Below are 25,590 nucleotides of genomic sequence, written 5' to 3'. Positions count from 1 at the left end.
TTTTAATCTAGTAAATGTTCCTCTTGGCAGTAACATCAGAAAGAAAGAGTGTGAAACACAGAGGAAGCGAGGAATAACTTTCAACGTCTTCTGTAGCCCCCCGGATTAGCCTAAAAGCAGGCGGGCAAGCACGGTTCTGCACAGTAGGAAGGTTTGCACTGTGACTCCGCAGCTGTACTAGAGCGGGAGGGATACCCAGGTCACCACAAGCAACACCGATCGAACATATCCAGAAAACCACTGCTTTTAAGGAGAGAGGAAATATCAGGCTTCTTTCCCATTAAGTCTTATATTTTATCATTGGGTGTGAATAATAAAGCTAGCTTTAAATAGCAACAGTAAGAAAACTCTTTGAAGGGTAATTAATTTTCGACCAACCGGAAGGAGAAACAACATCCAATCGGCGCCCGTTTCTCAGTGGCCAATCAGATTTCCCCTTACATTGCGGCGCTGGGAAAAACGTAGCTGGACCCTCGTGACTCCCGGCGTGTGGCTGATACAGTTACCTGCAGGACAGTGAACCACTGAGGCTGCATTTGTTACTTGAACATTAAGAGACTAGAAGTTCGGTCGTTCACTGTGCTGGCTGGATTTGCTTGTGTTTGTTCTTAGCCACTGCTCATGTAATGCACTCCCTTAACCAGGAAATTAAGGCATTCTCCCGGAATAATCTCAGGAAGCAATGCACCAGGGTGACAACGCTAACTGGAAAGAAAATTATAGAAACATGGAAAGATGCCAGAATTCATGTTGTGGAAGAAATAGAGCCGAGCAGTGGGGAAGGATGTGGTTATGTGCAGGACCTTAGCTTGGACCTGCAAGTTGGTGTTATTAAGCCATGGTTGCTCCTGGGTGAGTATATTGATTTGCCACTAAGTTATTGAGTTCATTTAACTATATTAGTTAACGTTTTCTTCCCTAATAATAATAGTCTGTACTATCAGCTAAACTGCTGGAAAATTGAAATGTTTCCTTTTGGAAACATTTCCTTTTGGAAATGGAATATGGATATAGAACTTACACTAGCTAGCTACACTAGCTAGTCAGGGATGTTTCTGCTCCACTAAATAAATAAGAGGCATAGATTCTAGTAACACAAAGCACCTGGTATTTGAATTTTCTAAAAGCTTTCTTCCTGTTTTAATAACCTCTCTGGAGGATAACACATTGATGTTGTATTTTCTTGGATAATAAAAGGATATAGCCTTAAAGATTATCAAAGTAAAAAGAATGCTTTTATTAGGCAAAACTACAAGTGACAGGGGTTGAAGTTATAGAAAAGTTAATACTTCAAAAGGCAAATGTTTTTTTGCCTGCTCTGGGGTTGCAAACCATATGGAGTGCATGCCTCCTGTGGCCACATCTGTTCATGGTGTCTGTTTTTGGAGTGTTAAGGAGAAGGTGGACTGATATTTTATAGCTATGAATCTGATGGTTTATGGTTTCTTGTATTATGGAAAATACAGATTCCCTATACAAAGCATAATCCACAAATAACAAATGAAGCACAGTTATAAAAGTACAAACTTGTTAGCTTGGCAAGAATATGATATGGTATTCTTAAAAAATAGTCAACAGTGTTTTAAGTAGGTTTGAATTATTTTTCATTGTGAATAGAGAAATTAAGACTTGGAAAAATCAGTGATTTGTTAGTATTTATACAGCCAAGCCCCTCCTGAGTAAAAAGAGCACTGAATTGGGTGTTAGAAATGACCAGGTATTATGTGGAGTGCACATAGCATCTCACTCCTTTTAAAAACTCTGTGAAGCAGGGATCATCAGCTCCATTTTACAGATGGGAACTGGACTTCAGATTGGTTAAGTAACTTGCGCAAGCTCAAGTCTGATACACTCCTGCTCTCCATTGTTACATAGACTGACTCAGGGAGTCCAGGCTTTTAGCCATGCTCTACGTATAACTAGATGAGCTAGTGAAAGTCATTTATTCTCTTTGGTCCTCCAAAAAAACCATCTGTAAAGCTGAAGTAACAGTATGTGCTTATCTTATAGGGTTGTCCTGAAGTTGGAAAAGGTTTTTGAAACATATCAATTGCAGTATACATATGAGTTGTTATTGTATTATGTATTATATGAATTGTTACATGACCTGTCTTTTCACCAAATAAATATATCCAATTAGTTTCTGCAGCCCCGTGAAAAAATGAAGTGGGTCATTTAGCTAGTCTGGAAGGTGCACCCAGGATTTGCACAACATTTCTAGAAGAGGAAATAATATCAAGGCACATGTTTTGGTTATTTGGCTTCCATTGTAGTAATAATGGTTTAAAATAATTATGGTAGAATTTAAAAATATCATTCACCCTTTCAGAGTTTTCATGAACTTCGCTTATTTTTTTATCTAGACTTATGCAAAGTGAGCTGATCAAGGTAGTGTTCTCAGATTGGCATTGGAGCCCTTCCAGGATCTTGAGCGAGTGCTGGGAGGGACTTCTGAGACTAGTCCTTATATGGTCGCCTCTTTGGACCAGGAAATGGGATAATTTCATCAGGTACAACCTCCTTTCTTCTGAGAGGTAGATAGACCTTCTTCTGCCCAGTTACAAGCGACTTATTCCGAGGGCCCTATGGATGGTTACATCTAAAGTTCTTCCACGTGAATGATGCAGGGGTTGTTTCTAGGTTGCCTCAAAGAGCTTCCTTCATCTGTTCAAAGCAACACTGCTCCCACCGAGCACTACATGAAATTAAATTTTGTTTTGGATGGGAAATAAAGAAAATAGAAAGCTGTCAAAATATAATGTCTTTTTTAGTTAGCTCATAAATTCACCCAAGCTTTTGCATTTCAAAAATCTTACATAGGCCCTTGAACTACCTAACAAGTTGATAAAAGACCTTAGTCAGTGAATATTTTTGTCCTAGGTTTTTCAAATTATATTTTTACAACAAAAATCACTAGGACTTTTCTTATATCCAACTTGATCTGTAAAAGTGAAAAATTCCATTTCTCTTGGGTAAAAAGGTACAATTATTTCTTGTTGTATCCATCCTGTTAAGAAGTCCCAACTGGTGACATTTTGAGATCTTTGCTTCAATTCTAGGTGAAAATCTTGGGATCCTTTATAAGGTTGTAGAGGATTTCTGATATCCTGGAAGCCCAGTATTTTTAGGAGGCAAATAATACATTAAATTTGTAAAGCTCTTTATTTTGTAAAATTCTTTCACAAATATTATTTTACCTTATCCTTATAGGAATTTATGCTCCTATTTCTATCCATTTATGAATGTTCACTCCTACAAATTTTCTCAAAACATTTCTCTTTGGAATATTATTTATTTCCCTTTTCAGTAATGTAATAATATCTTTTTGGTTTATTTCAGTAATAATTTTTTTGTTTAATTTTTTAATGATGAAAATAGAGATTTGTAGATCAGGACATGCTGTACCAGAATTTATGCAGTATTTAGTATTTTCATAAAAAAAAGATCTCTTAAAATAGAAACAGGATTCTGGAGATCTTATGTAGCCTATTTTTTATGATACATATATTATGATTGCAACACATTGAACTTGTTAGAAGTCCCAACTCCAGTAGCACGTAATATACTTTCTAAATCAGTTACTTCACCTGTAATATTTCCTTAATAATTCTTGGCCAAGGTCTTGAATATTAGTGGTTTGTGTCAACGTAAAATATAACTGTAATTTATTATTATTATTAGACTTCTTTCTTTAGCTGTAGTCCTATTCATCAACTTCTTTTTCTGTTATTTAAAAAATTGCCATACTGTTAAAATTGATTTGCTATTCAGTTCTATTAAGTTTAACACAATTATAGGTTCATGTTGCCACTGTTAAAATCATAAAATTATTATAGTTGATATTTGTTTTAAAATCTCAATTAAGATAGTTTATAAAAGGATAACATTCTACTTTTTCAAAACAAAGGTTTAAATAACACATTGTTGTAATGATTTATTTCTTTTAATTATGTGTTTTTCCAACAAAATTTTAACGCAAGACTGAAACACAAAGCAATCATTTAAAATTGGAGAAAAGTTGATATTTATATCTAGAATTTAGAGAGAATTAATGTGAATTAACTGAATACTACCAAGTATTAGATGAAACATACAAGCCAATTACCTGAAGTCCATTTGTGCTGACTAAAATTATTCCCCCACACTATTAACACTCATGTAAGTTTCCTATTGTTTGAAAAGGCAGTGATACAAGTTGATTTTTGGTCTCAAGAACACTAAATTTGTATCAATATGTTCATATTCTGGAAGTCATTTTCAAAATATAGCAGCCAACTCTGGAATATAACCAACCTGTTCTGTTTGGTGTGTGTGTGTATTTAATGGAAATAATGAAAGTATACAGGTTTGATAAATATAATAATGACAGTTTTGGGTAAAAAAAGAGAATTTCATTCATGCATGTTTCTTTCTTTTTTTTTTTTTTGCTATTTTAAGAAATAGGCAGTGTATAATTATTCTTTAAAAGATAATATGCATATTAAACCACCAAATTTCAGTTAACTGATTTGAACCCATTTCTCCCCCTGGAGATGAATAGGACTTCCTACAGAAAACTGATAAATTAGTTTTAAATTATGAAGTATGTCAAATGTGTAAAAAATTACAGACTACACTATAACAGACAATTACATATCCACCGTCCAGCTTTAACAAATGTTAATATTTTGATAGGCTAACTTTTAAGTAAAGTTGAATGTAGACTCAGTAAGGAGCCTGTGAGCTTCGTATTACCAAGAGAATATTGGCCAACCAGCATACTTGCTGGCCTTCCACCTACCTAAAATCACATAGTAGAAGCTGGCAGATTTCCCAGGTGGATAAGGTGAGAAAACTGTTGTTTATAGAAATGGAATCTAATTCAAGAAAGTAAAATACTTGAAATCTTAATATAATAAATGCGCTATTTTTTCAGTTGTGTCACTCACTTTATTTTAACTAGTTGTTCTCGTGTATAATAACCTTGCTTATTACCTAGAGTCATTTGCCAGGTGTGAGAGATCTAGAACGCCAACCTTGACAGGAAGAAACTGGAAAAGGATACAGCCCTAGTGGTACACAGAACGTGGATGGAATTCAATAGACCAGCAGTGTTTGCTCTAAGCTACTGGGTGTTCCCAGACCAGCTCGCACTAAATCATTTTGTGGGTGTCTTTTTTAAAATATCCTTTTTTAAGTTACAGAATAAATAGATATTTATTGTAAAAAGTACACATGAGCATAAAGAAAAAAGTCACCTATAATCCTACTGTTAACATTTTATTCTGTATACTTCCTGTCCATTTTTAAGCATATACATAGTTTTTGTTTTTACAAAAATGGTTGATGTTTTGTAACCTGCTTTTATCACATAATATATTGAGAATATATTTCCATGCCATAAATATTCTTCTGTGTTTCTCATTTCAAAGGGCTGTATATATTTTCACTACATAATTGTACTATCTTTAATATAACCCAACCCCCATCATTGGGTTTGGTTGGTTTTTTTGTTTGTTTTGTTTTTATAGAGTTTATTTTGTATTACAGACAACACTGTGAAGAACATCCTGATAGCTAATCTTTGCAATATCCAGGACTTTTAGGAAGAATTCCTAGAAGTCGGATTTCAGAGTCTAAGAGTATATACAAGATGAATATTTTTTGATGAATATTCTTGAATTATATTTCAGAAAGTTTGACTGAGGTCCTCCCAAGTTGCATTTCTTAAAATAAATGAATAGTTAACAGAGTTGTTGCAAAAATTAGATTAAAAGTCAGAATGATTATTTTTATATTCAAGATGATGTTATTTATTTCTTATAGGGTCACAAGATGCTGCTCATGATCTGGATACACTGAAAAAGCACAAGGTAAAAAGAAATGCTTCAGGTCTGGCACTGTGCATAGGAAGTATTTTAATTGTTACATTTATTTAGGAAAAACTGCATAGGTCCATTTCAGAGTTGGATTGGTGAGATTTGGCTATCATTTTAATAAAGTTACAAAAATTATTGCACTTAATTCAAATATGTGAATTTGTAATCCATCTTTCCAGTTTTATTTTCTCTCAATCTCCCTTTACATTTCCTCATGAATCTGACTTTGGAGGCACTTCTTCCCGCCTCTGCTTATGTAGTTCCTCTGTGTGGAATAGACCTTCCCCTCTTCTCTTCTTGTCCAAGATCCACCCATGCCTTGAGTCCCAACTCACATACCACTTCTTCCCCAATGCTATCTCTTCCCACATTCCCCCACACAACTGTTGTGATTTATTACTTATTTCAGTATTTACTGAAAAAAAAATTTATCCATCTACTATTTTGTTAAGCACGATTTCAGGGTCATGGAATTGCTGTGGTTTGAGGAATGCAAAAGGTTCTTGTTCACATGAAGTTTATGATTTGAGGGGCAGAGAGGGAAGAAAGACAAATAAGCAGCTACAGTAAAGTGTATTGTATGTGTTGATGGGGATGTGCAGGTGCTGTTGGAGAGCAAAGGAGATGATCCCCTGAACCCATGTTTGTCTGGGTTGGGTTGGCGATTGTAAGGTCAGGGAAGTCTTCCTGGAGGAAATAATACTGAAGTTTTTCTCTGAAGGGGGTGAGGAGGGAACAGACAGAAAAGTGTTCAGATAGAAGAAATGGCTCTGTGAAGGCCCAGAGACAAGAGAAAGGCTGATGCTTTCAGGAACAGAAAAGAAGTTTAGTAACCCTAGAATAGAGAGTGTGAGAAAGAAGGGTACCAAGAGACAAGGCCAGAGAAGTAAGTGTGAGTCAGATCACAAAAGCCCATGTAAGCCAGAGTAAACTGTTTGGAATTGCTACAAAAGACAGTGGAAAGCCTTTGAAAAGCTTTATGGAGGGAAGTAACAGGATCAAATTTGCATTTTAGAAAGATGGCTGGTTAGAGGCAGTGTGGAAAATAGGTTGGAAGGTTGCTCAAGCTAGAGATGGGAAGACTAGTTTTGAGGCTGTTGCAGCAATCTGAAAAAAGATGATGGTAGCTTAGATTAGGATTCAGTGGGGGTAGGGAGAAGTGGATGGATTTGAGGGTTTTTTAAGAGGGTAGAATTCTCAAAAGTTAATGATTGACTACTTGCAGGCCAGAGTAGAATGGGAGGTGAAGTTGAGAAAGAAGGAGGAGTCAGAGGTGATATTCAGCTTTCTTGGGTTACTAAGTAGGGTTGGTGTCGTCCCATGAGATAGGGAACAAAGCAGGGAGGAGCAGGTTTTGCAGGAAAAATAATGAGCTTAATTTTGAATAATTTAAGTTTCAGATGCCATGGATAATCTCAGTAATGTTATTCAATAGACAGTGTGGGTATATGGGGTCTGAAGTTCAGGAGAGAGGTAAAAATAGAGATTCAGGAATCTTCAGCTTATAAGTAGTGATTTAAGTTGTTGGAGTAGATGAAATCACCTGGGGCAAGGTGAGCAGAGAAGAAGGCCTACACCAGAACCCTGAGTAATACCGACCTATAGGGAATAGTCAAAGGAAGAAGAATCTGCAGTGGGAAAGGAGGTACTGTAAGAGTTTGTAGGAAAGTAAAAAAATTGTGGTGTCATGGAAGCCAAAGCAGAGAGTCCTGTGGAGGATAGAGTCAGCGGTGTCAGATGCTGCCGAAAGTTTAAGTATTGTTGGGACTGAATTACAACAGTTGGACTTTGAAACAAAGAAGTTGTTAGTGACTTTAGTGGGAACAGTTTCATTTGAATTGGAGGCCCAAGCCAGATTTCTAAAGATTGAGAGGTGGAGGAAATGATCACACCAAAAAAGGGGAGAAGAGCGCAGGAAGACCCATAGGTGATGAGATCAAAAGAGGGAGATGGGAGAGTTTTGAGCGTGTATAAAGCTGATGGTAGAGAAAGGAATTGAAAATACAGGAAAGCAAGAATTGTGGCTAGAGGGCCAAGAAAGTAGGAGGCAGTGTGACCCCAAACACAGGTGCCAGAATGAGCCTCGTAAAGGATGTGGGAGCACATCATGCTCTGTATTAAGAAGGTAGAAGGAAAGGGTGAATGCAGATGTAGGCAAAGTTGTTAAATTTGAGGATAAGATTTGATGGAAAGGGTTCCTATGTGATGACTTGTCTTCTTACTGTAAAATGGAAAGTGAGGTGATCTACTGGGAGTTGGGAAGAGATGGTAGGATTGAAAGTTATTAGGAGAGTAGGGAAGGTTTCAAAGAGCTGATACGGGGAATGCGGGAGAGAGCCTACTTGGGAAATATTGTTGCTAAGCATCACTCAGCTTCAGGAGCGGTTGGCTCCGTGAACTAGTGGTGGCATGAACTGCAGTATTGTGTGCATTTTTTTCAGCAGTGCTTAGCAGTCTGGGTATAGAGGGGACTTTACCAGTCAGGTGCAGGGGAGGTAGACCATGGACTATAATCTGAATAACAAAGGAAGGGAAGGCAAGAGGGGGCTGATAGATAAAATAGAAAGATCAAGGAGTTGATGGTTTTTGTGAGGTGTAGAGGGAATAACTGAGTGGAAGATGGAAGGATAAGAGTGGGATACCTGAGTTAATGGTATCAGAGCTGGATCAGTCCTGGGCATTGGTCTTGCAGAGGTGGTGAAGGAGAGTGGTGATGAAGGTCATTGGCGATGAGGTCGTCAGGGACCTGTTAAACCCAAGTGGAAATTGATGTCACCCAGGATAATGGTAGGACATGGGGTAGGACTCAGAAAACTGAGGGTCAGGTGCCCAAGGAACGCAGGGTATAAGGTGGAATAATCAACCTGTATGAATCTCAGAGAGCAAGGAGTTTTACTGGAGGGTGGAAAAGAAGTGATTTGAAAGAGGCAGGGAGCAGCCAAAAGAATGCAACCCTGCCTCTCACCTGCGACGTAAGTGGGCTGCTAGGCCCCTTTCTAGTTGCAGGAGACATAGAAATGAACAAGCAGTAGGGTCCTTGATTTTAAAATGTATTTTCAGATGAGAATAAATTCCCTGAAAGATCTGAAACAAGGCAGTGAGAGGAGGGGCAGGGGGATAGGCCTCTGAGGGTATTATATTTCAGCTGAGACCTTAGGACACAGTGCGCTGTGCTTAAATCAGGGAAAGAGCCCTTAAGGCTGAAAGAACAGCAAACATGGAGGCTCTTGCAAGGAACAAGTTCAGTATGTGTTCCTCCCTTCTGGTCTCATAACACTTTGTTCTTCTGTAGCTCTTAGCACCTCTACTTTTTATTATTACTGTCGGTGAACATGTTTTCCCCTCTATTATTCAGCAGACTTCTAGAGGATTAGAGACCCTGTCCTATTCACCTTTCATCCCACAGCTCTGAGAAAAAAATTTGATTAAATTGAGGCTGAAAATTTTATGTGATAAACACTTGCAATTAATTTCTTCAAGGAAATAAATACTAACCAATTCATTAACTAATTTGATATGTTTACTTGTCAGTGTACTTATTTGTGTTTAAACTGGACTCCCCTTGTTTTATTATAATAATAACTGCCTGACAATAAGAGACAATGGCCTGAAATTGCATAAGGATATGAGAATGACTGTATATCCTGATAGGAACCCTCTTAGATCAATATTTCAATATAAGTAGAACATGTTTTAGAGTCTTGCTTACATGAATAAATTAATATTTCTCAGGGTAAAAATGAAAATTAGAAAAACTGATAATTTTTTCATTGGCAAGTGTTTTATTATCTAGCGCCTGTTATGATACACTAGTTCAAATTCACTTTCATCCTGGTGATGTGAACCCAGCTGCTGTTTAAAAGATCATTCTGTCTTTGTATAAAAGATCCTGTTAGATGCCTGGAAGAAGCAAAAGTAAGCTGAGCAGCTGAATAGAGGGTTTCTACAAAAACTTAAGGATGCTGTAAAACAAAATTATTGATTTAAATGCATGACACATTTCAAAGGGATTTCTTGGGGTTTAAGTAGAATGCAATAACTAATAGAAATTCTCTTGTGGCAGATCATTTCAGAAATTTCTATAGGAATTTCATTATAATGTTTAGATACGGTAATAATATTTGTTTTATTAGTAAGGTACTCATTGAGTGCCTGGTGTATGCCCAATAAAGCGTGAAGGAGGATAGAAAACTAAGTGTAACATAAAATGTTCCACGTTGTTGACTGCAGTACTGTTTATAGTAGCAAATCTATTGAAAACAACCCATATTTCCGTAAGTAGGGAATTGGTTAAATGACCAATAGTCCACCCACATGATGGAACACTATATAGCTTTTTAAAAGAACACAAAAAAAAAGGTCTCTAGATACTGATATGAAAAGATCTCTAGGACATTTTTAAAAATTAATTAATTAACTTACGGCTGTGTTGGGCCTTCATTGTTGCATGTGGGCTTTCTCTAGTTGTGGCGAGTGGGGGCTACTCTTTGTTGCGGTGCGCGGGCTTCTCATTGCTATGGCTTCTCTTGTTGCAGAGCATGGGCTCTAGGCGCGCAGGCTTCAGTAGTTGTGATGTGTGGGCTCAGTAGTTGTGGCTCGCAGGCTCTAGAGCACAGGCTCAGTAGTTGTGGCACACGGCCTTATTGCTCCGAGGCATGTGGGATCTTCCCGGACCAAGGCTTGAACCCATGTCCCCCTGCATTGGCAGGTCCAGGACATTTTTAAATGGGGGAAAAACCCAAGGTGTTGCCTTTGTGTAAGAAAGGGAGTACATAAAATATTTGCATAAAGATACTCTAAAAGAATATACAAGAAACCAACAAAGATGGTTACCATATGGGTGGGAGATGGTGGAGTGGAAAGAGACAGGGTGAGAGCAAGACTTCTTAATGTTTCTTTTTTTTAAAAATAATGTTGTGATTTTTGAACTAGTTCAAAAGATACTTTTTTGATAATGCCTAAATGTGAGGATTAAGTGAGTTAACCTGTATGCCTAGCACATACTACGTACACAATAAAGGGGTATTCTTATTATCCCTATTATAAAGGGCCTCACAAGGTCAACCATTGTTAGGACCTCTGTAACTGCATTTTGGAAATGTGCTTGATTACTAGAAGGGTTTTAGGCTAGGTCCCCATCACCACCACCACCATGACCTGAGACTCAGTACAGTTCTTTTCAAGCATGATCATTCAATCAATATATATGTAAGTTGCATTTCCAAGCAGCTAAACTACCTAGATATTGGGTAGTTTAATGATCCACAATATTTGTAAAGCACTTTTACCTTTCAATAAGTTTTCCCAAGATTCTCATCGGGTCGTCTCTGTAATCCTGTGGATGTATAGGGAAGCTATATAGATACAGATATATTCTGTAAGGGGTCAGACCTCATTTTTGGTCTTTTGGGAATGCAGAATATAGTTCTAAAGGTAAGGCAAACACATCAATATTATAAAACATTGGCACATCTATTAATTCAGGGCAGAATCAGGTAGTCCTGGCCAGAAGTCCACTTGGAGTGAGAGAGTAGCTTGGCACAGTCAGGTGGGACTTCACTGGGGAAAGCAGAAGGACATTTCAGACTGTATCTTCTAAAACTGTTCTTCCCTTCTTTCTAGGTTCTTCCATCTCCTCTCTATTTAAGATTCTCTCTTGAGAAGATTTGAGGTTTTTTTCTGTTGTCTTCTTTCCACAAGGCAGTTAAGTTAGTAAATAGCCTGTGGCCTTCTCTTCATGAGGCCTAGTTCCCTGAGTGTCTTAATCAATACTCTTTCGACTGTGGACCACAGAAACCTGAGCAAGGAAAGAGAATGTGTGTGATGATGTAGGGGTCTCTCTGGAACCTGAGGGAAGAGAGTGGCCGTGCCAGAGAATAGAAGACCATCCAGGACAGCCTCTCTCTCCCACTGGCACGTGGCCCCTATCTGCACATCTGTGTTGTTCTCTTTTGGGAGCAGAGATCTTTCAGCTTCCCTGAGCACTTAATAGAAAACGGCTGTTCTTAAATCTCCCGAGTTTGTGGATCATTCTAGCTGTCTCACACACCTATTTTTTAAATTCCTTGAGATAATCTGCTCAGTCTAGCTTAAGTCAGGTGTCCACCCGAAACCAGTTAGCTGTGCTGAGGGAAGGAGTGGGACACGGCCAGAGTCATAGCTGGGAGGGTAGTGGGTGCAAGAGAGGCAGGCTGGACAAGTACTCTAAAATATGGTGAGATACAAGAAAATACCAAAGTCAGGCAAACCCTAAGATCCAAACTAAGAGAGAGAATAAGTTCAGTGAGAAGCATGTCCTGATAAGAAACAGGGACTTATATTTCTGGTCTATTTAGCCTTTGGATTCTCTTAATAGACTTTCCACGTGGCTCCTTCCATTTGCTTGGTGGACTCCAGGAAAGGAGCCTGAATGTATAGATGGATGAGGAGGTTGCTTATGTGTGCCATTTAAAAGAAAATCCTTCATGACCATCCCTCCTTTGAACCAGACTAATTCATCAGAATTTCTGGGTTTGAGACCCTGTGGCATTGATATTTTTAAAAAGCTTACTGGTGGTTCTAATGTGCAGCCACACTTGAGAACCACTGTACTTACAAAGAATACAAGAGGAAAATAGGGAAATAATTATTGAAAGGGATGCACTTCCCTTACGTAAGTTTTTATATGGACATTAATTGATTTATTCAATAAATATTTTAAGTACTTTCTGTGCGAAGGTCACAGCTCACTCACAGTGCTTACTTACAATAGTGAGTAAGCTAAACCTGGTCCCTGCCCTCATGGAGTTTCTAGTACAGTGAGGGAGATAAACAGTCTCTCAGTGGTAAAGGCTATAATGAAGCAAGTAGAGGGTGCTTTGGGGGTATATAGAAATAGCACTTCTGGTAAGGCATGAGGCAGTCAGAAAAGGCTTCCTGAAGGAAGTGTTATTGAGTCATGCTTAAATTGTTTATTCTTGTTACAGCTCTCAACATCTCAGTCTCTGTTTAATTAACCTAATTCATGAGAATTTAAAAAAATCATCCTTTTTTTTCTCTTTAAGGTGACTCATATTCTCAATGTTGCATATGGAGTTGAAAATGCTTTCCTCAGTGACTTTGTATATAAGAGTATTTCTATATTGGATCTACCTGAGACCAATATCCTGTCTTATTTTCCAGAATGTTTTGAATTTATTGAACAAGCAAAAATAAAGGTAAGTTTTTTTTTAAATTAATTAATTTATTATTTATTTTTAGCTGCATTGGGCCTTTGTTGCTGTGCACAGGCTTTCTCTGTTTGCGGCGAGTGAGGGCTACTCTTCATTGTGGTGCGCGGGCTTCTCATTGCAGTGGCTTCTCTTGCTGTGGAGCACGGGCTCTAGGTGCACGGGCTTCAGCATTTATGGCACACGGGCTCAGTAGTTGTGGCTCACGGGCTCCATAGTGCAGGCTCAGTAGTTGTGGTGCACGGGCTTAGCTGCTCCGTCACATGTGGGATCTTCCCGGACCAGGGCTCGAACCTGTGTTCCCTGCATTGGCAGGCGGGTTCTTAACCACTATGCCACCAGGGAAGTCCGTAAGTTTTGTTTTGATCCACAGTTCTTCGAAAGCAGATATTTAAAAATATGGGTCCATTATCCAATATTTATTCTTTCTGTAATGAATATGTAGAGAACAATTATGAAATTTCCCCTTCAACAATATTTCATTAATTCCTACAACTATTTAGTTTTCCAGTTGCTCTTTTTTCAGTGAAATATTTACTTTTAACTTTAATTTCTCATCTTCCTATGCCTTCCTGAGAAATATTCGGATTTCAAATTTTCTGCTTACTGAATTTTCCTGTGTACATAGGTATTGCGTTGGCCCAAAAGTTCTTTCCAGTTTTTTGTAAGATGTTATGGAAAAACCCGAACTAACTTTTTGGCCAACCCAGTACTCAGGTTTCCTTTGATAGTTTCTAACCACCTGCCCTCTGACCACTTTGCAAGGTAATCAGGTGGACTGTGGGATAGAGGCTGCTCTAGTCCTGTTAGTGTATTTATGAAGATTAATATTCCTGAGATTGTATAAAAATGCTGATCAGAAGCTGTCCATTGGTTCTCTGACTTTAGAAGACCAACAGAAAATACAATACTTCAATCTTGGTACTGATCCAAGGCAGGGCTTCTAGGCTGGCTGTTACCAATAATTATACCTTGAAATGACATCATCTTTAGTCAGTATATAATTCTTACAAAATTTATGTTAGATAAATAGATGGGAATGTAGAAGCACTTACAGAGAAAAGTTAACTGTCCTGGAGCACCCGACAATTAATGACAGTTAATAGAATCCAGCTTAATTAAATTCTGATGATCTCCCTTCTACCTTATCTCTTTCCCTCTCTCTCTTCCTTCCTTTCATTTAGTAATATTTATTGAGTGCCTTAGGTGCCCAGCACTCTTCTCGATACCTTCCTCTAGATTACCGGAAAAATGTAACACTATTCTACCTTATTTAATAGCAGATATTTGGATGAAAGAAAAGGAGGAGGTTTTCTAATTCAGAGCCTAGTATTGGCCAGTCTGTTCTCTTGTGAAAAATTTTACAGACTCTAGATTGTCACATTCCAGTGTGCCAGCTAACAGTGTTAGAAATAAAAGTGACAATGTTTCTGTATTAGCTGCTTTCCTAAAGAGATGTAGAATATACATTAGATGGTAAAGGAAAAATGTAGACATCATCCATATTCATATTAGAAGATATGCACATGTTGCAAGTAAAAAGTGAAATGGGTAATAGTTAATAAAAATGGTCTTTAGTTTGGGTTTCCCAAAAAACAGAACCTGAGCCAAGGATTAAGAGCTGATGCTTCATCTGAGAGGTGCAATCCCTAGGCAGTGAGAGGGAGAAGAAAAGGAAGTGACTCAGGTAAGGATGAGAAGCAGTGTAAGATGATGCGTTTACCTTGCTGAGCACAACTGCACAGTGAGCTGACAGCGAAATAGCTGGGTACTTGGTAGGGTGGTACCCAAGACATCCCCAGGCAGGGAGTCCAAAGAAACTGCACCTCAGTACAGATTTTGGGAGGGAGGGAAGAGAGAGAATTTATCTGCCTGGCCATCTGTCAGCTCCTGTTTCCTATTGGTCAAAGTTTACCCATGGACAGGTAACTAACCTCACAATTCCAGGTTGTAGCACCCCACCCCTTCAGTGGCCACCTTGAAGCCAAACCCAATGCCCTGCGGTGTGACTTGCCATCCAAGTTCAGAAGAAGCAAGAGAATCCAGACCTCAGGGTGTACCTGTCTATGCAGAGCCTGCCATCGGGGAAGAGCCAGGTGTTCTTAGGCAAGCAGAACTTAATAGGCCTAAAGGCACAATAGGCAGTCAGCCACAGAGGTTGTAGTGGAGGTGGAGCAAGCTGAGGGTGAGATGATGGCATCAAAGGAATCCGAAGAGATGCATAAAATGTTTCTGCTACAAGATGTATTTGAATTCTGTAATATGTTCTAATTTCTCAAGCCTTATGTTTTTTACTGAAACCTTAGCCTCAGCCAATATTTCCTTACCCTGAAAACTCTTTATTGTTTAGATTAATACATATTTAGTTTTAGCAATAGAATTCTTGAATTTTCTTCATTTTTTTCTAGAAGAGATCTCTTCATGATTTGCCTATTATATATGCATGTATTATTAAATGTGATTACTCAGTGAATTGCATATTTCAAAACTACCTTTCTAGGTCCTAGTTTGTTGTTTCCATCTTTTTATATACAGCTGCCAGATGGAATGTCTTCCATTTTCCCATGTCTTTCCTCATTTCTCTCTGTACTTATAAAACCCTGTTTGTTTGGTTTCTCTGTCCTTCCTCTATCTCTGCCTAATGCATGATTTGTCAGGTTTATGCCCAAAGGGACAGAAATACACATGAGAGGGAAGTAGTAAGGTAACCTCCATAGCCTCAAGAGTTCTTTTAGGAATATTTACTTGACCCCCTTTTTTTATGTGCAAAAGGTTTTGTTTGTTAGTATGAAAATGTGTATTTGATATTCCATGTTTACTTTGTTATTTATAAGATGTGATTTTAAAAACATATAATTTATAACATTGTAGAAAAATTGGAAAATATAGATAGGTAAAAATTAAGGTCACCCACTTCCACCATATAGATATAACCACTGTTAGTATTTTAATATATTTTTCTATATATCAAAAGACCTGAACTTGACTAAGTTCATCTGTCAAAAAATATGAATTACTTACTCTGAGAAGATACAAGGGATGTATATTGCTGCCCTTAAGGAGCTGGCAATCTAATTGAAAGGCTATTCATAACAACACGAGAACAAAGCAAGCTGCGTAAAATGGAAATACTATAACATAATTCCTATCTGCCCATAGCAAAATGGTGATTTGATTTTTTTAAGAGAACGTTTTCTCAGAAATGCAGAACAAAATTAATTTGTTTGCTTAGCAAACATTTATGGAATACCTACTATGTGCCCAAAATTGTACTAAGTATTAGGCATACAAAGATGGTTTGGATATTCCTCCTGCCCTCCTCTCACGCATAGAGAGACAGCCTTCTTAGAACAGAAGCCAAAGTTAGCTGGACCAAGGAAGGAGCAAAGGCCTTTCAAGCAGAGGACAACAGCAAGTGCAAAAGAAAAAATTTCTTTGTAAATGATTTAATTGTCACTACTTTGAGTTCTGGACAGGGGATATGAAGCTAGTAGCTTGTTTGGAAATACTTTCAAGGGCAATATGATACCCAAGGAATAATAAAAGGTAAATAGGTAAATTCAAAGGCTGTAGAAACTAACAGAAAAGTAGCTGTTATATAAAGAATGTAAGAGGGAAGAAAATACTAACATTTTTAAACATTAGCTAAAACTGATTGCATCGTGTATAAGATTGAAAATAAAGCTAGTTTCATTTTCAAAAGCGTATGTATGGATCATAAAATAGAGATAACTAGTATAGAATCAGGAAACATTAAAAATGACATGAGGGCACCTCTTATTAAGCTTATGATTCCAAGTTTCTTTGGAATATCTAATTTGTTTTGAGTTAAAAGAAGTTCATTAATAGTTTTCATTGGTTACTGTAATATGATTTTAAAATGTCTTAAGTCTCATAAAAAAGCCATTGTACAAAGTGAGAAAAATTCTGTATATGTAGAGTGAATATTTGCGTTTTGCTTTTCTTGTACAGGAAGTTAATATCTGGAAATGACTCTGAAATATATAAATATAAATAGACAATCTTATTTACAAGGCAGAAATAGAGACAGACGTAGAGAACAAACGTATGGATACCAAGGGGGGAGCATGGTTGGGATGAATTGGGAGATTGGTATTGACATATATACACTATTGATACTATGTGTAAAATAGATAACTAATGAGAACCTACTGTATAGCACAGGGAACTCTACTCAGTGCTCTGTGGTGACCTAAATGGGAAGGAAATCCAAAAAAGAGGGGATATATATATACATATAGCTGATTCACTTTGCTGTGCAGTAGAAACTAACACAACATTGTAAAGCAATTATACTCCAACAAAAATTTTTTAAAAAAAGGAAAAAAAATATAAAAACAATTGAAATTGTCTTTTTGATATGAGGATTTAAAATATTAACTAATTTTCTTGTGAATCATCTGTGTTTCTTGGAATGAATTACACTTGCAAATTTGTTACAATAGACCTAGGAAAGGAATTTTGCAGTAGATTTATGCATCTAAGAAAACTGCCTTGTAAAAGTAAAATAATCCAATAAGCCGTAAACATAGCATTGTTAATGTGTGCTTTGGACAGAGAATTTTCAGTTGTAAGGTTTTTTCCCCCTTTCCCTGTTCCCATCTTTCTTGTGTCGTAAGAAAAGAAGAATCAAGAAATGAAGTAATTAAAATGTTTGGTTCTGTTGGGTGTGCTCACTGTTCTCTACATTTCATTTAGATCATTAACTTTTTAAAGGCCTGAGATAAGCTAACCTGTATCAATGCTGATCCATCAGATCTATCACATTCATTATTAATGCAATATTACCCCCATCAGCATTGGCCTTGCACTGTGTCCCTTTTCACTTGTGAAGTATCATTTGCAAGTTACCTGAAACGTTTTTCATTTATTGACCTCATGCTGGTGTCTCATTACCTTTTCCACTTCACATTGTCGTGAGCTATTTGTGTCACCATTTTACTACCTCATAAGTTTAACTATTTTTTAAGTCACTTCCCTCCAGAATAAAATATATCCAAGGGAAGAAAATTTTTTCTTTACTGATCATTTTACACATAGATTTCTAAGCCAGTGATACTAGTTTCTTCATGGGAGCACCTAGAATGTCTCGAGCTTTCTGTTTAGTTTACGATTATGGTTTTATTTATATTTCCACATATATTTCCTATGATTTTTCTCTTATTTATAGACTTGTGGCTACTAAGTTACTAGGCTTTTATGTGTACTTTACTAGATTACTTCAGTTTAATAAAAGATAGTTTCAGAATTCCAAATATATCATCAAAGCATTTCAATTCTGGGAGGTGGGAAGAGAAGGTGTTGGTTAATTGATTGATTTTTCCCATTCATTCCCTACAATGAATTGTATTTTGATGATTGAATAGATTGAATCAAATAAATCAATGAAGTGAATATTTTTATTTTATAATTTTCAGTAGTATAAGATTATATTATAGTCTCTCTTAGATGAATAACGAAGATTTTTGTTTGGTTTTATTATAGGATGGAGTGGTTCTTGTTCACTGTAATGCAGGAGTTTCCAGGGCTGCTGCAATTATAATAGGCTTCCTAATGAATTCTGAAGAAATCTCATTTACCAGTGCTTTTTCTTTGGTGAAAAATGCAAGACCTTCCATATGTCCAAATGCTGGTTTTGTGGAGCAGCTTCGTACATATCAAGAGGGCAAAGAAAGCAATAAGTGTGATAAAATACAGGAATTAGAAGAAACAACAGTGCCTGAGTTACATTCTAGCTGATGATGGACAACTGTAATTTCTGAGTTGGTCTCTAGAGCCACCTATCCCCTTTTTGAGAGTAAACTAGTAGAAACTTCCTTTTCTCATGTTTTTTTTCAAGTGGAAATAGATGTCAATTGATTGTCCTAAGTTAGGGTATAAGTAAATTTTTAAAATTCTATCATGTTTTCTTTAGTATTATAATGTGTGATTAAATGCTGCTTTGATTTGCTAAGGGAAAATAACAATGTATTACCAATAATTCATTTCTGTAGAAAGAAAAGGTTTAAATTTAAAATTTATATTAAAGCATGAAAGATTAAATTAGTTGATTAAAACTTTTGGTAGTTTTCTATTCCAGCAACTGTTTCCATGAAGGAAAAAACTTGAAGTGCTACTTGACTTACTATTTCAGAGGGAGGTAAATTTCTTTGTGAAGAATTTAAGATTAAAAAACAATACCTTAAACCTCCCAAAAGAGGTAACCAAAATCTGAAGGTTTACACAATATTTATGTAGTAGTTACGATATTCACAAGATTTTTATGTCCTTTTATGAAAATGTACCCACTTTTCATTTTGATTCTTTAATTTAACTGTATTCCCTGTGTTTATTTTTAAAGTTTTTTGTATAGCTATTCTCTCTTACTTTATTGTGAGCTTATGGTTCTTTTATTAGGTGATTAGTCTCTTACATTGTATGCTTGTTATTCTGGGTCCCTAGCATTCTATTTTTGGGTCTGACATCATAATTTTCTGATCTCCTTGGATCTGTGGGAAAGTGTTTTATACTAAAAAATCATTTTAAAAATGTGGTTTGATTAATGATCTGTTTTCTAGTTCAGTATTCTACTAGGGAACATATTTTTAAGGAAAGAACAGTTATGGTTTTGTAAGAAATTTTACATACATTTTTAAAAAGCCCAAAATCATTTACAATTTTATTTCTGGCCAGAGGCTTTGATTAGTTTTTTTTTTTTTTTTAACTAAGTCTCCATATTAGCAAGGCTGAACTCTGTACGTTATGAATTTGCTTAAAGATATTCTTTTAATTATTCAAAATAAAATGTACTTAAAATTAATTATAATAATTAAGATAGAATTTATTTAATAGCTTTCAAGTAGACTTTCAAGACTTAGAAAATATCACTGCCCTCTAGATTTTATTAAGAAAGTCCTGAGCTCTTCTTTTTTTTTTTTTTTTTTTTTTTTTTTTTTTTTTTTTTTCGCGGTATGCGGGCCTCTCACTGTTGTGGCCTCTCCCGTTGCGGAGCACAGGCTCCGGATGCGCAGGCCCAGCGGCCATGGCTCACGGGCCCAGCCGCTCCGCGGCACATGGGATCCTCCCAGACCGGGGCACGAACCCGCATCCCCTGCATCGGCAGGCGGACTCCCAACCACTGCGCCACCAGGGAGGCCCCTGAGCTCTTCTTAATTACACATTATAGAGAGCAAGCATTTTCCTATACATAATTTGGAAAGTGCACACTGAGCACATCTGTGCATTTGAGAAAGCAGGCTTTCTTATGCTGCCAGGAGCAAAAAGTAGAGATGATAAATGCAAATTATGTTTCAAGATTGCTTATAGTCTGACAAGATGCCATCATATGCAAAGTTATGAACTTTGCTTCTGTTAAGAAGCAGCATAAATGTAATCAACCTTCTGTGAGCTGTTTGAAACCTAACAAGGCAGACAGAATCCTCTTAAATATGAGACTGGTGTATAATACTGTCTTTATGGTCAATATTGCTGAGGGTTTGCTGGGTGAACCTTTTTCATTCACATGAAAGCATTTATTTAAATACATTTTCCTTTGTTATTGGTATTTAGTTTTCAGCCATTAAATGTTGTGAATATGAAGCCTTAAATTGAACTTATTCCTTATGGATAGTTTATTATTTTTGTCTGTAGTTTGCATAGTTTTTTCCTGTAGTGATCTGGTTACAGTACAAACATGTATCTTCTGTATCATCTACAGAAGGGCTTTGAGCATCAATTTTGTTTTCTCTTAAATCATAATAGTTTGCTGTATGTAAAATAAATCAGTAAAGGTAATTGTCTTTTAAATTAGGGGTACTATGTAAGGCAATGATGGGTCATACATGGAGCATGTTTATTGGGCTTCTCATGGATATGTCACTGTGTCATACCTAGTTATTTATAAAAAGGGACTTTATCATTATGATTCTCTGTCTCACATATTATAAACAGATCTCAAATATACATCTGTTTCAAGGGAGTGGAAAAAGTATTTCAAGGATTTTTGGCCTCTATTTTAAAATAGATTTTCCTATTTTAGAAAGTCCCCCTCAACGGTAATTTCTCCAAAGATTCTGGAATGTAACAAGTATAAATCAGAGTATTGTCTTAAAACCTTACCCAGTGAATTAACTCAATGAATTAACACCTTTATAAGCAAAACCACAATACATTAAAAAAAAAACAAACAGAAATGTAGCACAGTGAATTAACTGATTTTGCCAGGTGACTTTAACTAGTTGCTTTTTCTGCCCAAATCATCCTGAACATATTTAGTCACCCTGTAGTTATTTAAGAATTTAAAGCAGAAGATTTTAAAGTTTTATATTCTTGTGATACATACAATGGCATTTTATGATTAACACATTTATGGTTCGTTTCCTTTGATATAATTTTTAAAAAGCTTATAGTTAAGCTTTTCTACTTCAAGTGAAACTTTGACTTACCGTTTTGTATCCATATTTATAACGTGCCCCTTATTGTTTCGAGGTATTGATATACTTTAATAAAAATAATAAATTTACTATTTCTCCCATTAATATCTTTAATTCTTTGAGGTTATTTGTTTTAAAAGACTTAACAATTATTTGATGTCAAATCCTGGATTAAACAAATCTGTTGGCAAAACACAAAATTATACATTTTGGAATTTAGTTTAAGGTCTGTGGAAATTTGATCCTCCAGCCACCTCAAGAAGTGAAAAGCTAAAGTTAGATCTTCTAATTGGAATTACTGTAGATAAATTGGCAGTGAAAATTCAATAGAATATTCTAGTAGTTTAAGTCAAGAGATACTGAATTACTCTCAGATTAAACTGAGATTTACTATCTTAGTAAAGCCTTCCCTGACCACCTTATTTCAAATTGCTCCCATCCCTAACACTTATATCTACCTTTCCTGTTTTATTTACTGCATATCCCTAATTATCACCAAAATTATATATATATATATATATATATATATATATATATATATTTTTTTTTTTTTTTTTTTTTTTTTTTTGCAGTACGCAGGCCTCTCACTGTTGTGGCCTCTCCCGTTGTGGAGCACAGGCTCTGGACGCGCAGGCTCAGCGGCCATGGCTCACGGGCCTAGCCGCTCCGCGGCATGTGGGATCTTCCTGGACCGGGGCACGAACCCATGTCCCCTGCATCGGCAGGTGGGCTCTCAACCACTGCGCCACCAGGGAAGCCCCAAAATTATATATTTTATTTATTTTGTTGCTTTTCCCATCAAAACTTGGGCTCCCCATGAGGGCAGAGATTTTTACTATGTTGTTTATCTATGCTAGTGTGTATCCCATAACAGGCATTCAAAAATTGCTTGTTAGAAGGAAGGGAGGGAGGGGGGAAGGAAGGGAAAAACATTGATGCATGTTGTTGTGCCAGCTTAATGGTACCTACTGCAGATCACAGTTCATGCTCCAGCAAATGAACCACAATGTACATCTGTAGCCATGTCTGACAGCGCATGAGGGTGACAGCAGGGAATATTAGGTCTGAAACAGGATCCAAATAGGACCCTACGCAGCAGAAAACACGAGTACCCTTTTTAATTTCTGAATAATTTTCTTCCTCCCTTCCTTTCTTTCCTTCTTTCTTTCTTTCTTTTTTTTTTTTGCAACACTGCACAGCTTGCAGGATCTTAGTTCCTCGACTAGGGATTGAACCTGTGCCCCTGGCAGTGGAAGCATGGAGTCCTAACCACTACACCACTAGGGAAGTCCCTCTGAATAATTTTCTACCAGAATTATTTCAAAATTAAAAAGCTGATCAAACAACCAGCAAGAGTATTCAGTATATGGTATTTTGCTTTCACTCAGATATGAAAGAATAATGGCTTATGTGCCAATTATCCATTCATTGTCTCAGCTCCAAATCCACTCTTCATTGTGTCTATGAAAAGGAAGATGGGCCATTTAAATATCTTTCCTTCAACAGCCGGTGTGATGTTGAGCTTTGTCAGTAGAAGGTGCTGTGTGTTGGAGAGCCCTTTCAGGAGGAAGGAGCATTTCCACCGGCTTGGTGTGCTCTCGAGGCAGGCTCCTGCAGTTCAGACAGCCTCCTACAGTGCTCACAGCTTCTCCACCACCTAGTCCTGGGAGCCAGGCTTCTTCAGCACTTGGCTCCTATAGCACCCAGTGGGAGCAGCTTTCCTGGATAATGCCCTGGGGTGGTTTTATAGCAGAGTGCCTATGATGAGACACCTCCCTGTCAACAGTTTTGCCTGGCATCCTAGAGGGTGGATTTCCAGCAAGTTCTTCCATATCTCTGCCATTCAGTGAACCATAGCTTCACTCTGCAACAACATCCAGATTTCAACCCTGGGGGTCTTCTTCCTTGAACACTCATCCCCAGGGGTGGTGGCTGCTCCTTATATCTGCTATTCCTATGTTGTTTACTTCTTCCTTTCTTACCAATCCCTCATTACTCCAATCCTATTATGGTTAATAAACTTTTATATCAAGCTTTTCTGGCCCAAGTTATTGTGTGGTTTATCTCTCCTGATGGACCCAGACTGTCTAGCCTATAATTTACAGTCAAAATTTTTAATAATTGTCCCTGTGGAGTGTTTCTGATAGCAGGTCAAGCTATGTTACAGCCATGCAGATTATATAATAAAAGCTGAAATGGCAACTGATGTTGTCGGTAATTTTTTGAGAGTCTAATTCTATCAATATAAACAGTGTTCAGTGTAAAGTATAAACACAATGGCCTGATTTTGTTAATGCTTCTTGTCTACAGAGTGATGAATTTTTCAAAGTTAAAAAAAAGCACACAAAAGTGCAATTTGCTATTGTTCTTATGTTTTCACCCACTCTTCCCATTTGTATATCATACCAGCAGGAGAGGAAATTGCTTTCATTGCTTGCAAGGAGTTCCCACTCCCCTCTTTCCACAGTTCAGTTATTCTACTAAATTTGTGAATCTACTTAATAATAGTTGTAATTAGTGCTAATGCAACTTCATGAACTCTTGGGGGTAAATGAAGACAGCTAATGTCTCACCACTAGAGATTTGTTTATATTCACCTTTTATAAAAGCAAATGCAAGCTTTTATAAGTGCTCACAAACAAAAAGTTCCCTATATTTTCCCCAGGATTGGCATACAGCTTGCTGTGTATAATTTATAGCATTCTCCCTTTCCCCTTTAAAAAGTCTGGTATAATAACTGCCTATCTTCAGTTTTATGACACTCTAACAGAATGTCTTAAATATGACTGATCTTGCTTTGGGAATATCATTAGGAGTTTTTCTCAGTATTTCTTCAACGCATAAAAAGAACTTTTTTTCATACTCAGGGGCTCCCCTGAAGACTCTACTTTTTTATGCAACAACTATTTTTTTAACATCTTTATTGGAGTATAACTGCTTTACAATGTTGTGTTAGTTTCTGCTGTATAACAAAGTGAATCAGCTATACATATACATACATCCCCATATCTCCTCCCTCTTGCTTCTCCCTCCCACCCTCCCTATCCCACACCTTTAGGTGGTCACAAATAAGCAGCAACTATTTATTGATCATCTACTACATGTCAGACACTGTGCTAGGTGCTGGGGATATGATGATAAGCAAAACAGTAAAAAAATCCCTGCCCCCATGGATCTTGCATTCAAAGTAACACCACAGTGTAATAACCAGACATATCTGCATTGCTCTCTCAGTCTTCTGCTGGTTAGATTTTACCCTGTTTTAAAATGTCTGAACCACGGAGGGTTTCTTAGGAGAGATGGGCAAATGACCAAGGGCAGAGTTTTCTAAGGATCTCCCAACACGACTGCTTCTCGTCCTACTGAAGTAAATAGCAGCGATAAGAAGAAGTACAAAAACTCCTCCTCACTAGCATCTACCTACAATGATAACAATAAATACCAAAGTTTAAAGAAAACAATTTCCTAGAAATCACTAGAAAAAATGTTGTCTATGGATACCAATTGTGTATTCTTTTTGTTATATGACAGAGCCCTAAAATCATATTTTAAAAACTTCCTTCCCCAACGTGCAGCCTATTTTTTTTAGTTTTCATCAAGCTACACACACACACACACACACACACACACACACATATTCCTTTTATAAGTGATTTTCAAAAGACCTTTATTCTTTTTTTTTTCCTTTTTGGCCGCGCCACGCGGCATGTGGGATATTAGTTCCCCAGCCAGGGATTGAACCTGTGCCCCCTGCATTGGAAGCACAGAGTCTTAACCACTGGACCACCAGGGAAGTCCCAAAAGACCTTTATACTTTAAAAATATTAATCAAGCTGATATTTAAGGAAATAATTTATACTCTTTTCTGTTCTGTCAAGGTATAGAGTCCTTGGATGACCGTATCTGTATGGGTAAACTGTTAACTATCCTCACAAGAAAGTTGAAAGAATTAGCAATTGAATGTTTATAAAGTTTTTTGTTTCTTTGAAAGTTGTTGCAGTTATTATTACAATAGGATTAAGTTGCAAATATTGAAGAAGTTACAGTGATAGCACCTAGCTTAGTAGTGGGCACTTGATTTAAATAAAAAAT

General features: G+C 37.0%; 1 protein-coding gene across 2 annotated transcripts; it reads left to right on the top strand.

The window, feature by feature from the left end:
- The first annotated feature begins 456 nt into the window (after nt 1-456).
- On the top strand, nt 457-19,988 carry DUSP19 (dual specificity phosphatase 19). 2 transcript variants are annotated; one of them, XM_082630975.1, is made up of 4 exons: nt 457-852; nt 5,806-5,852; nt 12,902-13,054; nt 18,572-19,988. In XM_082630975.1, exons 1-4 carry the CDS (start codon nt 627-629, stop codon nt 18,824-18,826), a joined length of 681 nt encoding a protein of 226 aa, XP_082487101.1. In that variant the 5' UTR covers nt 457-626; the 3' UTR covers nt 18,827-19,988. The 2 variants fall into 2 exon arrangements, with proteins under 2 accessions (XP_082487101.1, XP_082487102.1); XM_082630976.1 differs by having other exon boundaries at nt 13,020-13,054; nt 18,572-18,639.
- Nucleotides 19,989-25,590: the final 5,602 nt, after the last annotated feature.

Source organism: Mesoplodon mirus (genome assembly GCF_964341445.2).
Source record: "Mesoplodon mirus genome assembly, chromosome: 8".
In the NCBI taxonomy this organism is placed as follows: Eukaryota; Metazoa; Chordata; class Mammalia; order Artiodactyla; family Ziphiidae; genus Mesoplodon; species Mesoplodon mirus.
This window is presented reverse-complemented; position numbering and strand designations above follow the sequence as displayed.

Bases quoted from the DNA above. Each gene is read 5' to 3' on its own strand.
- DUSP19 (XM_082630975.1), top strand. From the start codon at position 627: ATGCACTCCCTTAACCAGGAAATTAAGGCATTCTCCCGGAATAATCTC. The intron at 5,853-12,901 runs GTAAAAAGAAAT...TTTCTCTTTAAG, and splicing joins ATACACTGAAAAAGCACAAG to GTGACTCATATTCTCAATGT. The intron at 13,055-18,571 runs GTAAGTTTTTTT...GTTTTATTATAG, and splicing joins TTGAACAAGCAAAAATAAAG to GATGGAGTGGTTCTTGTTCA.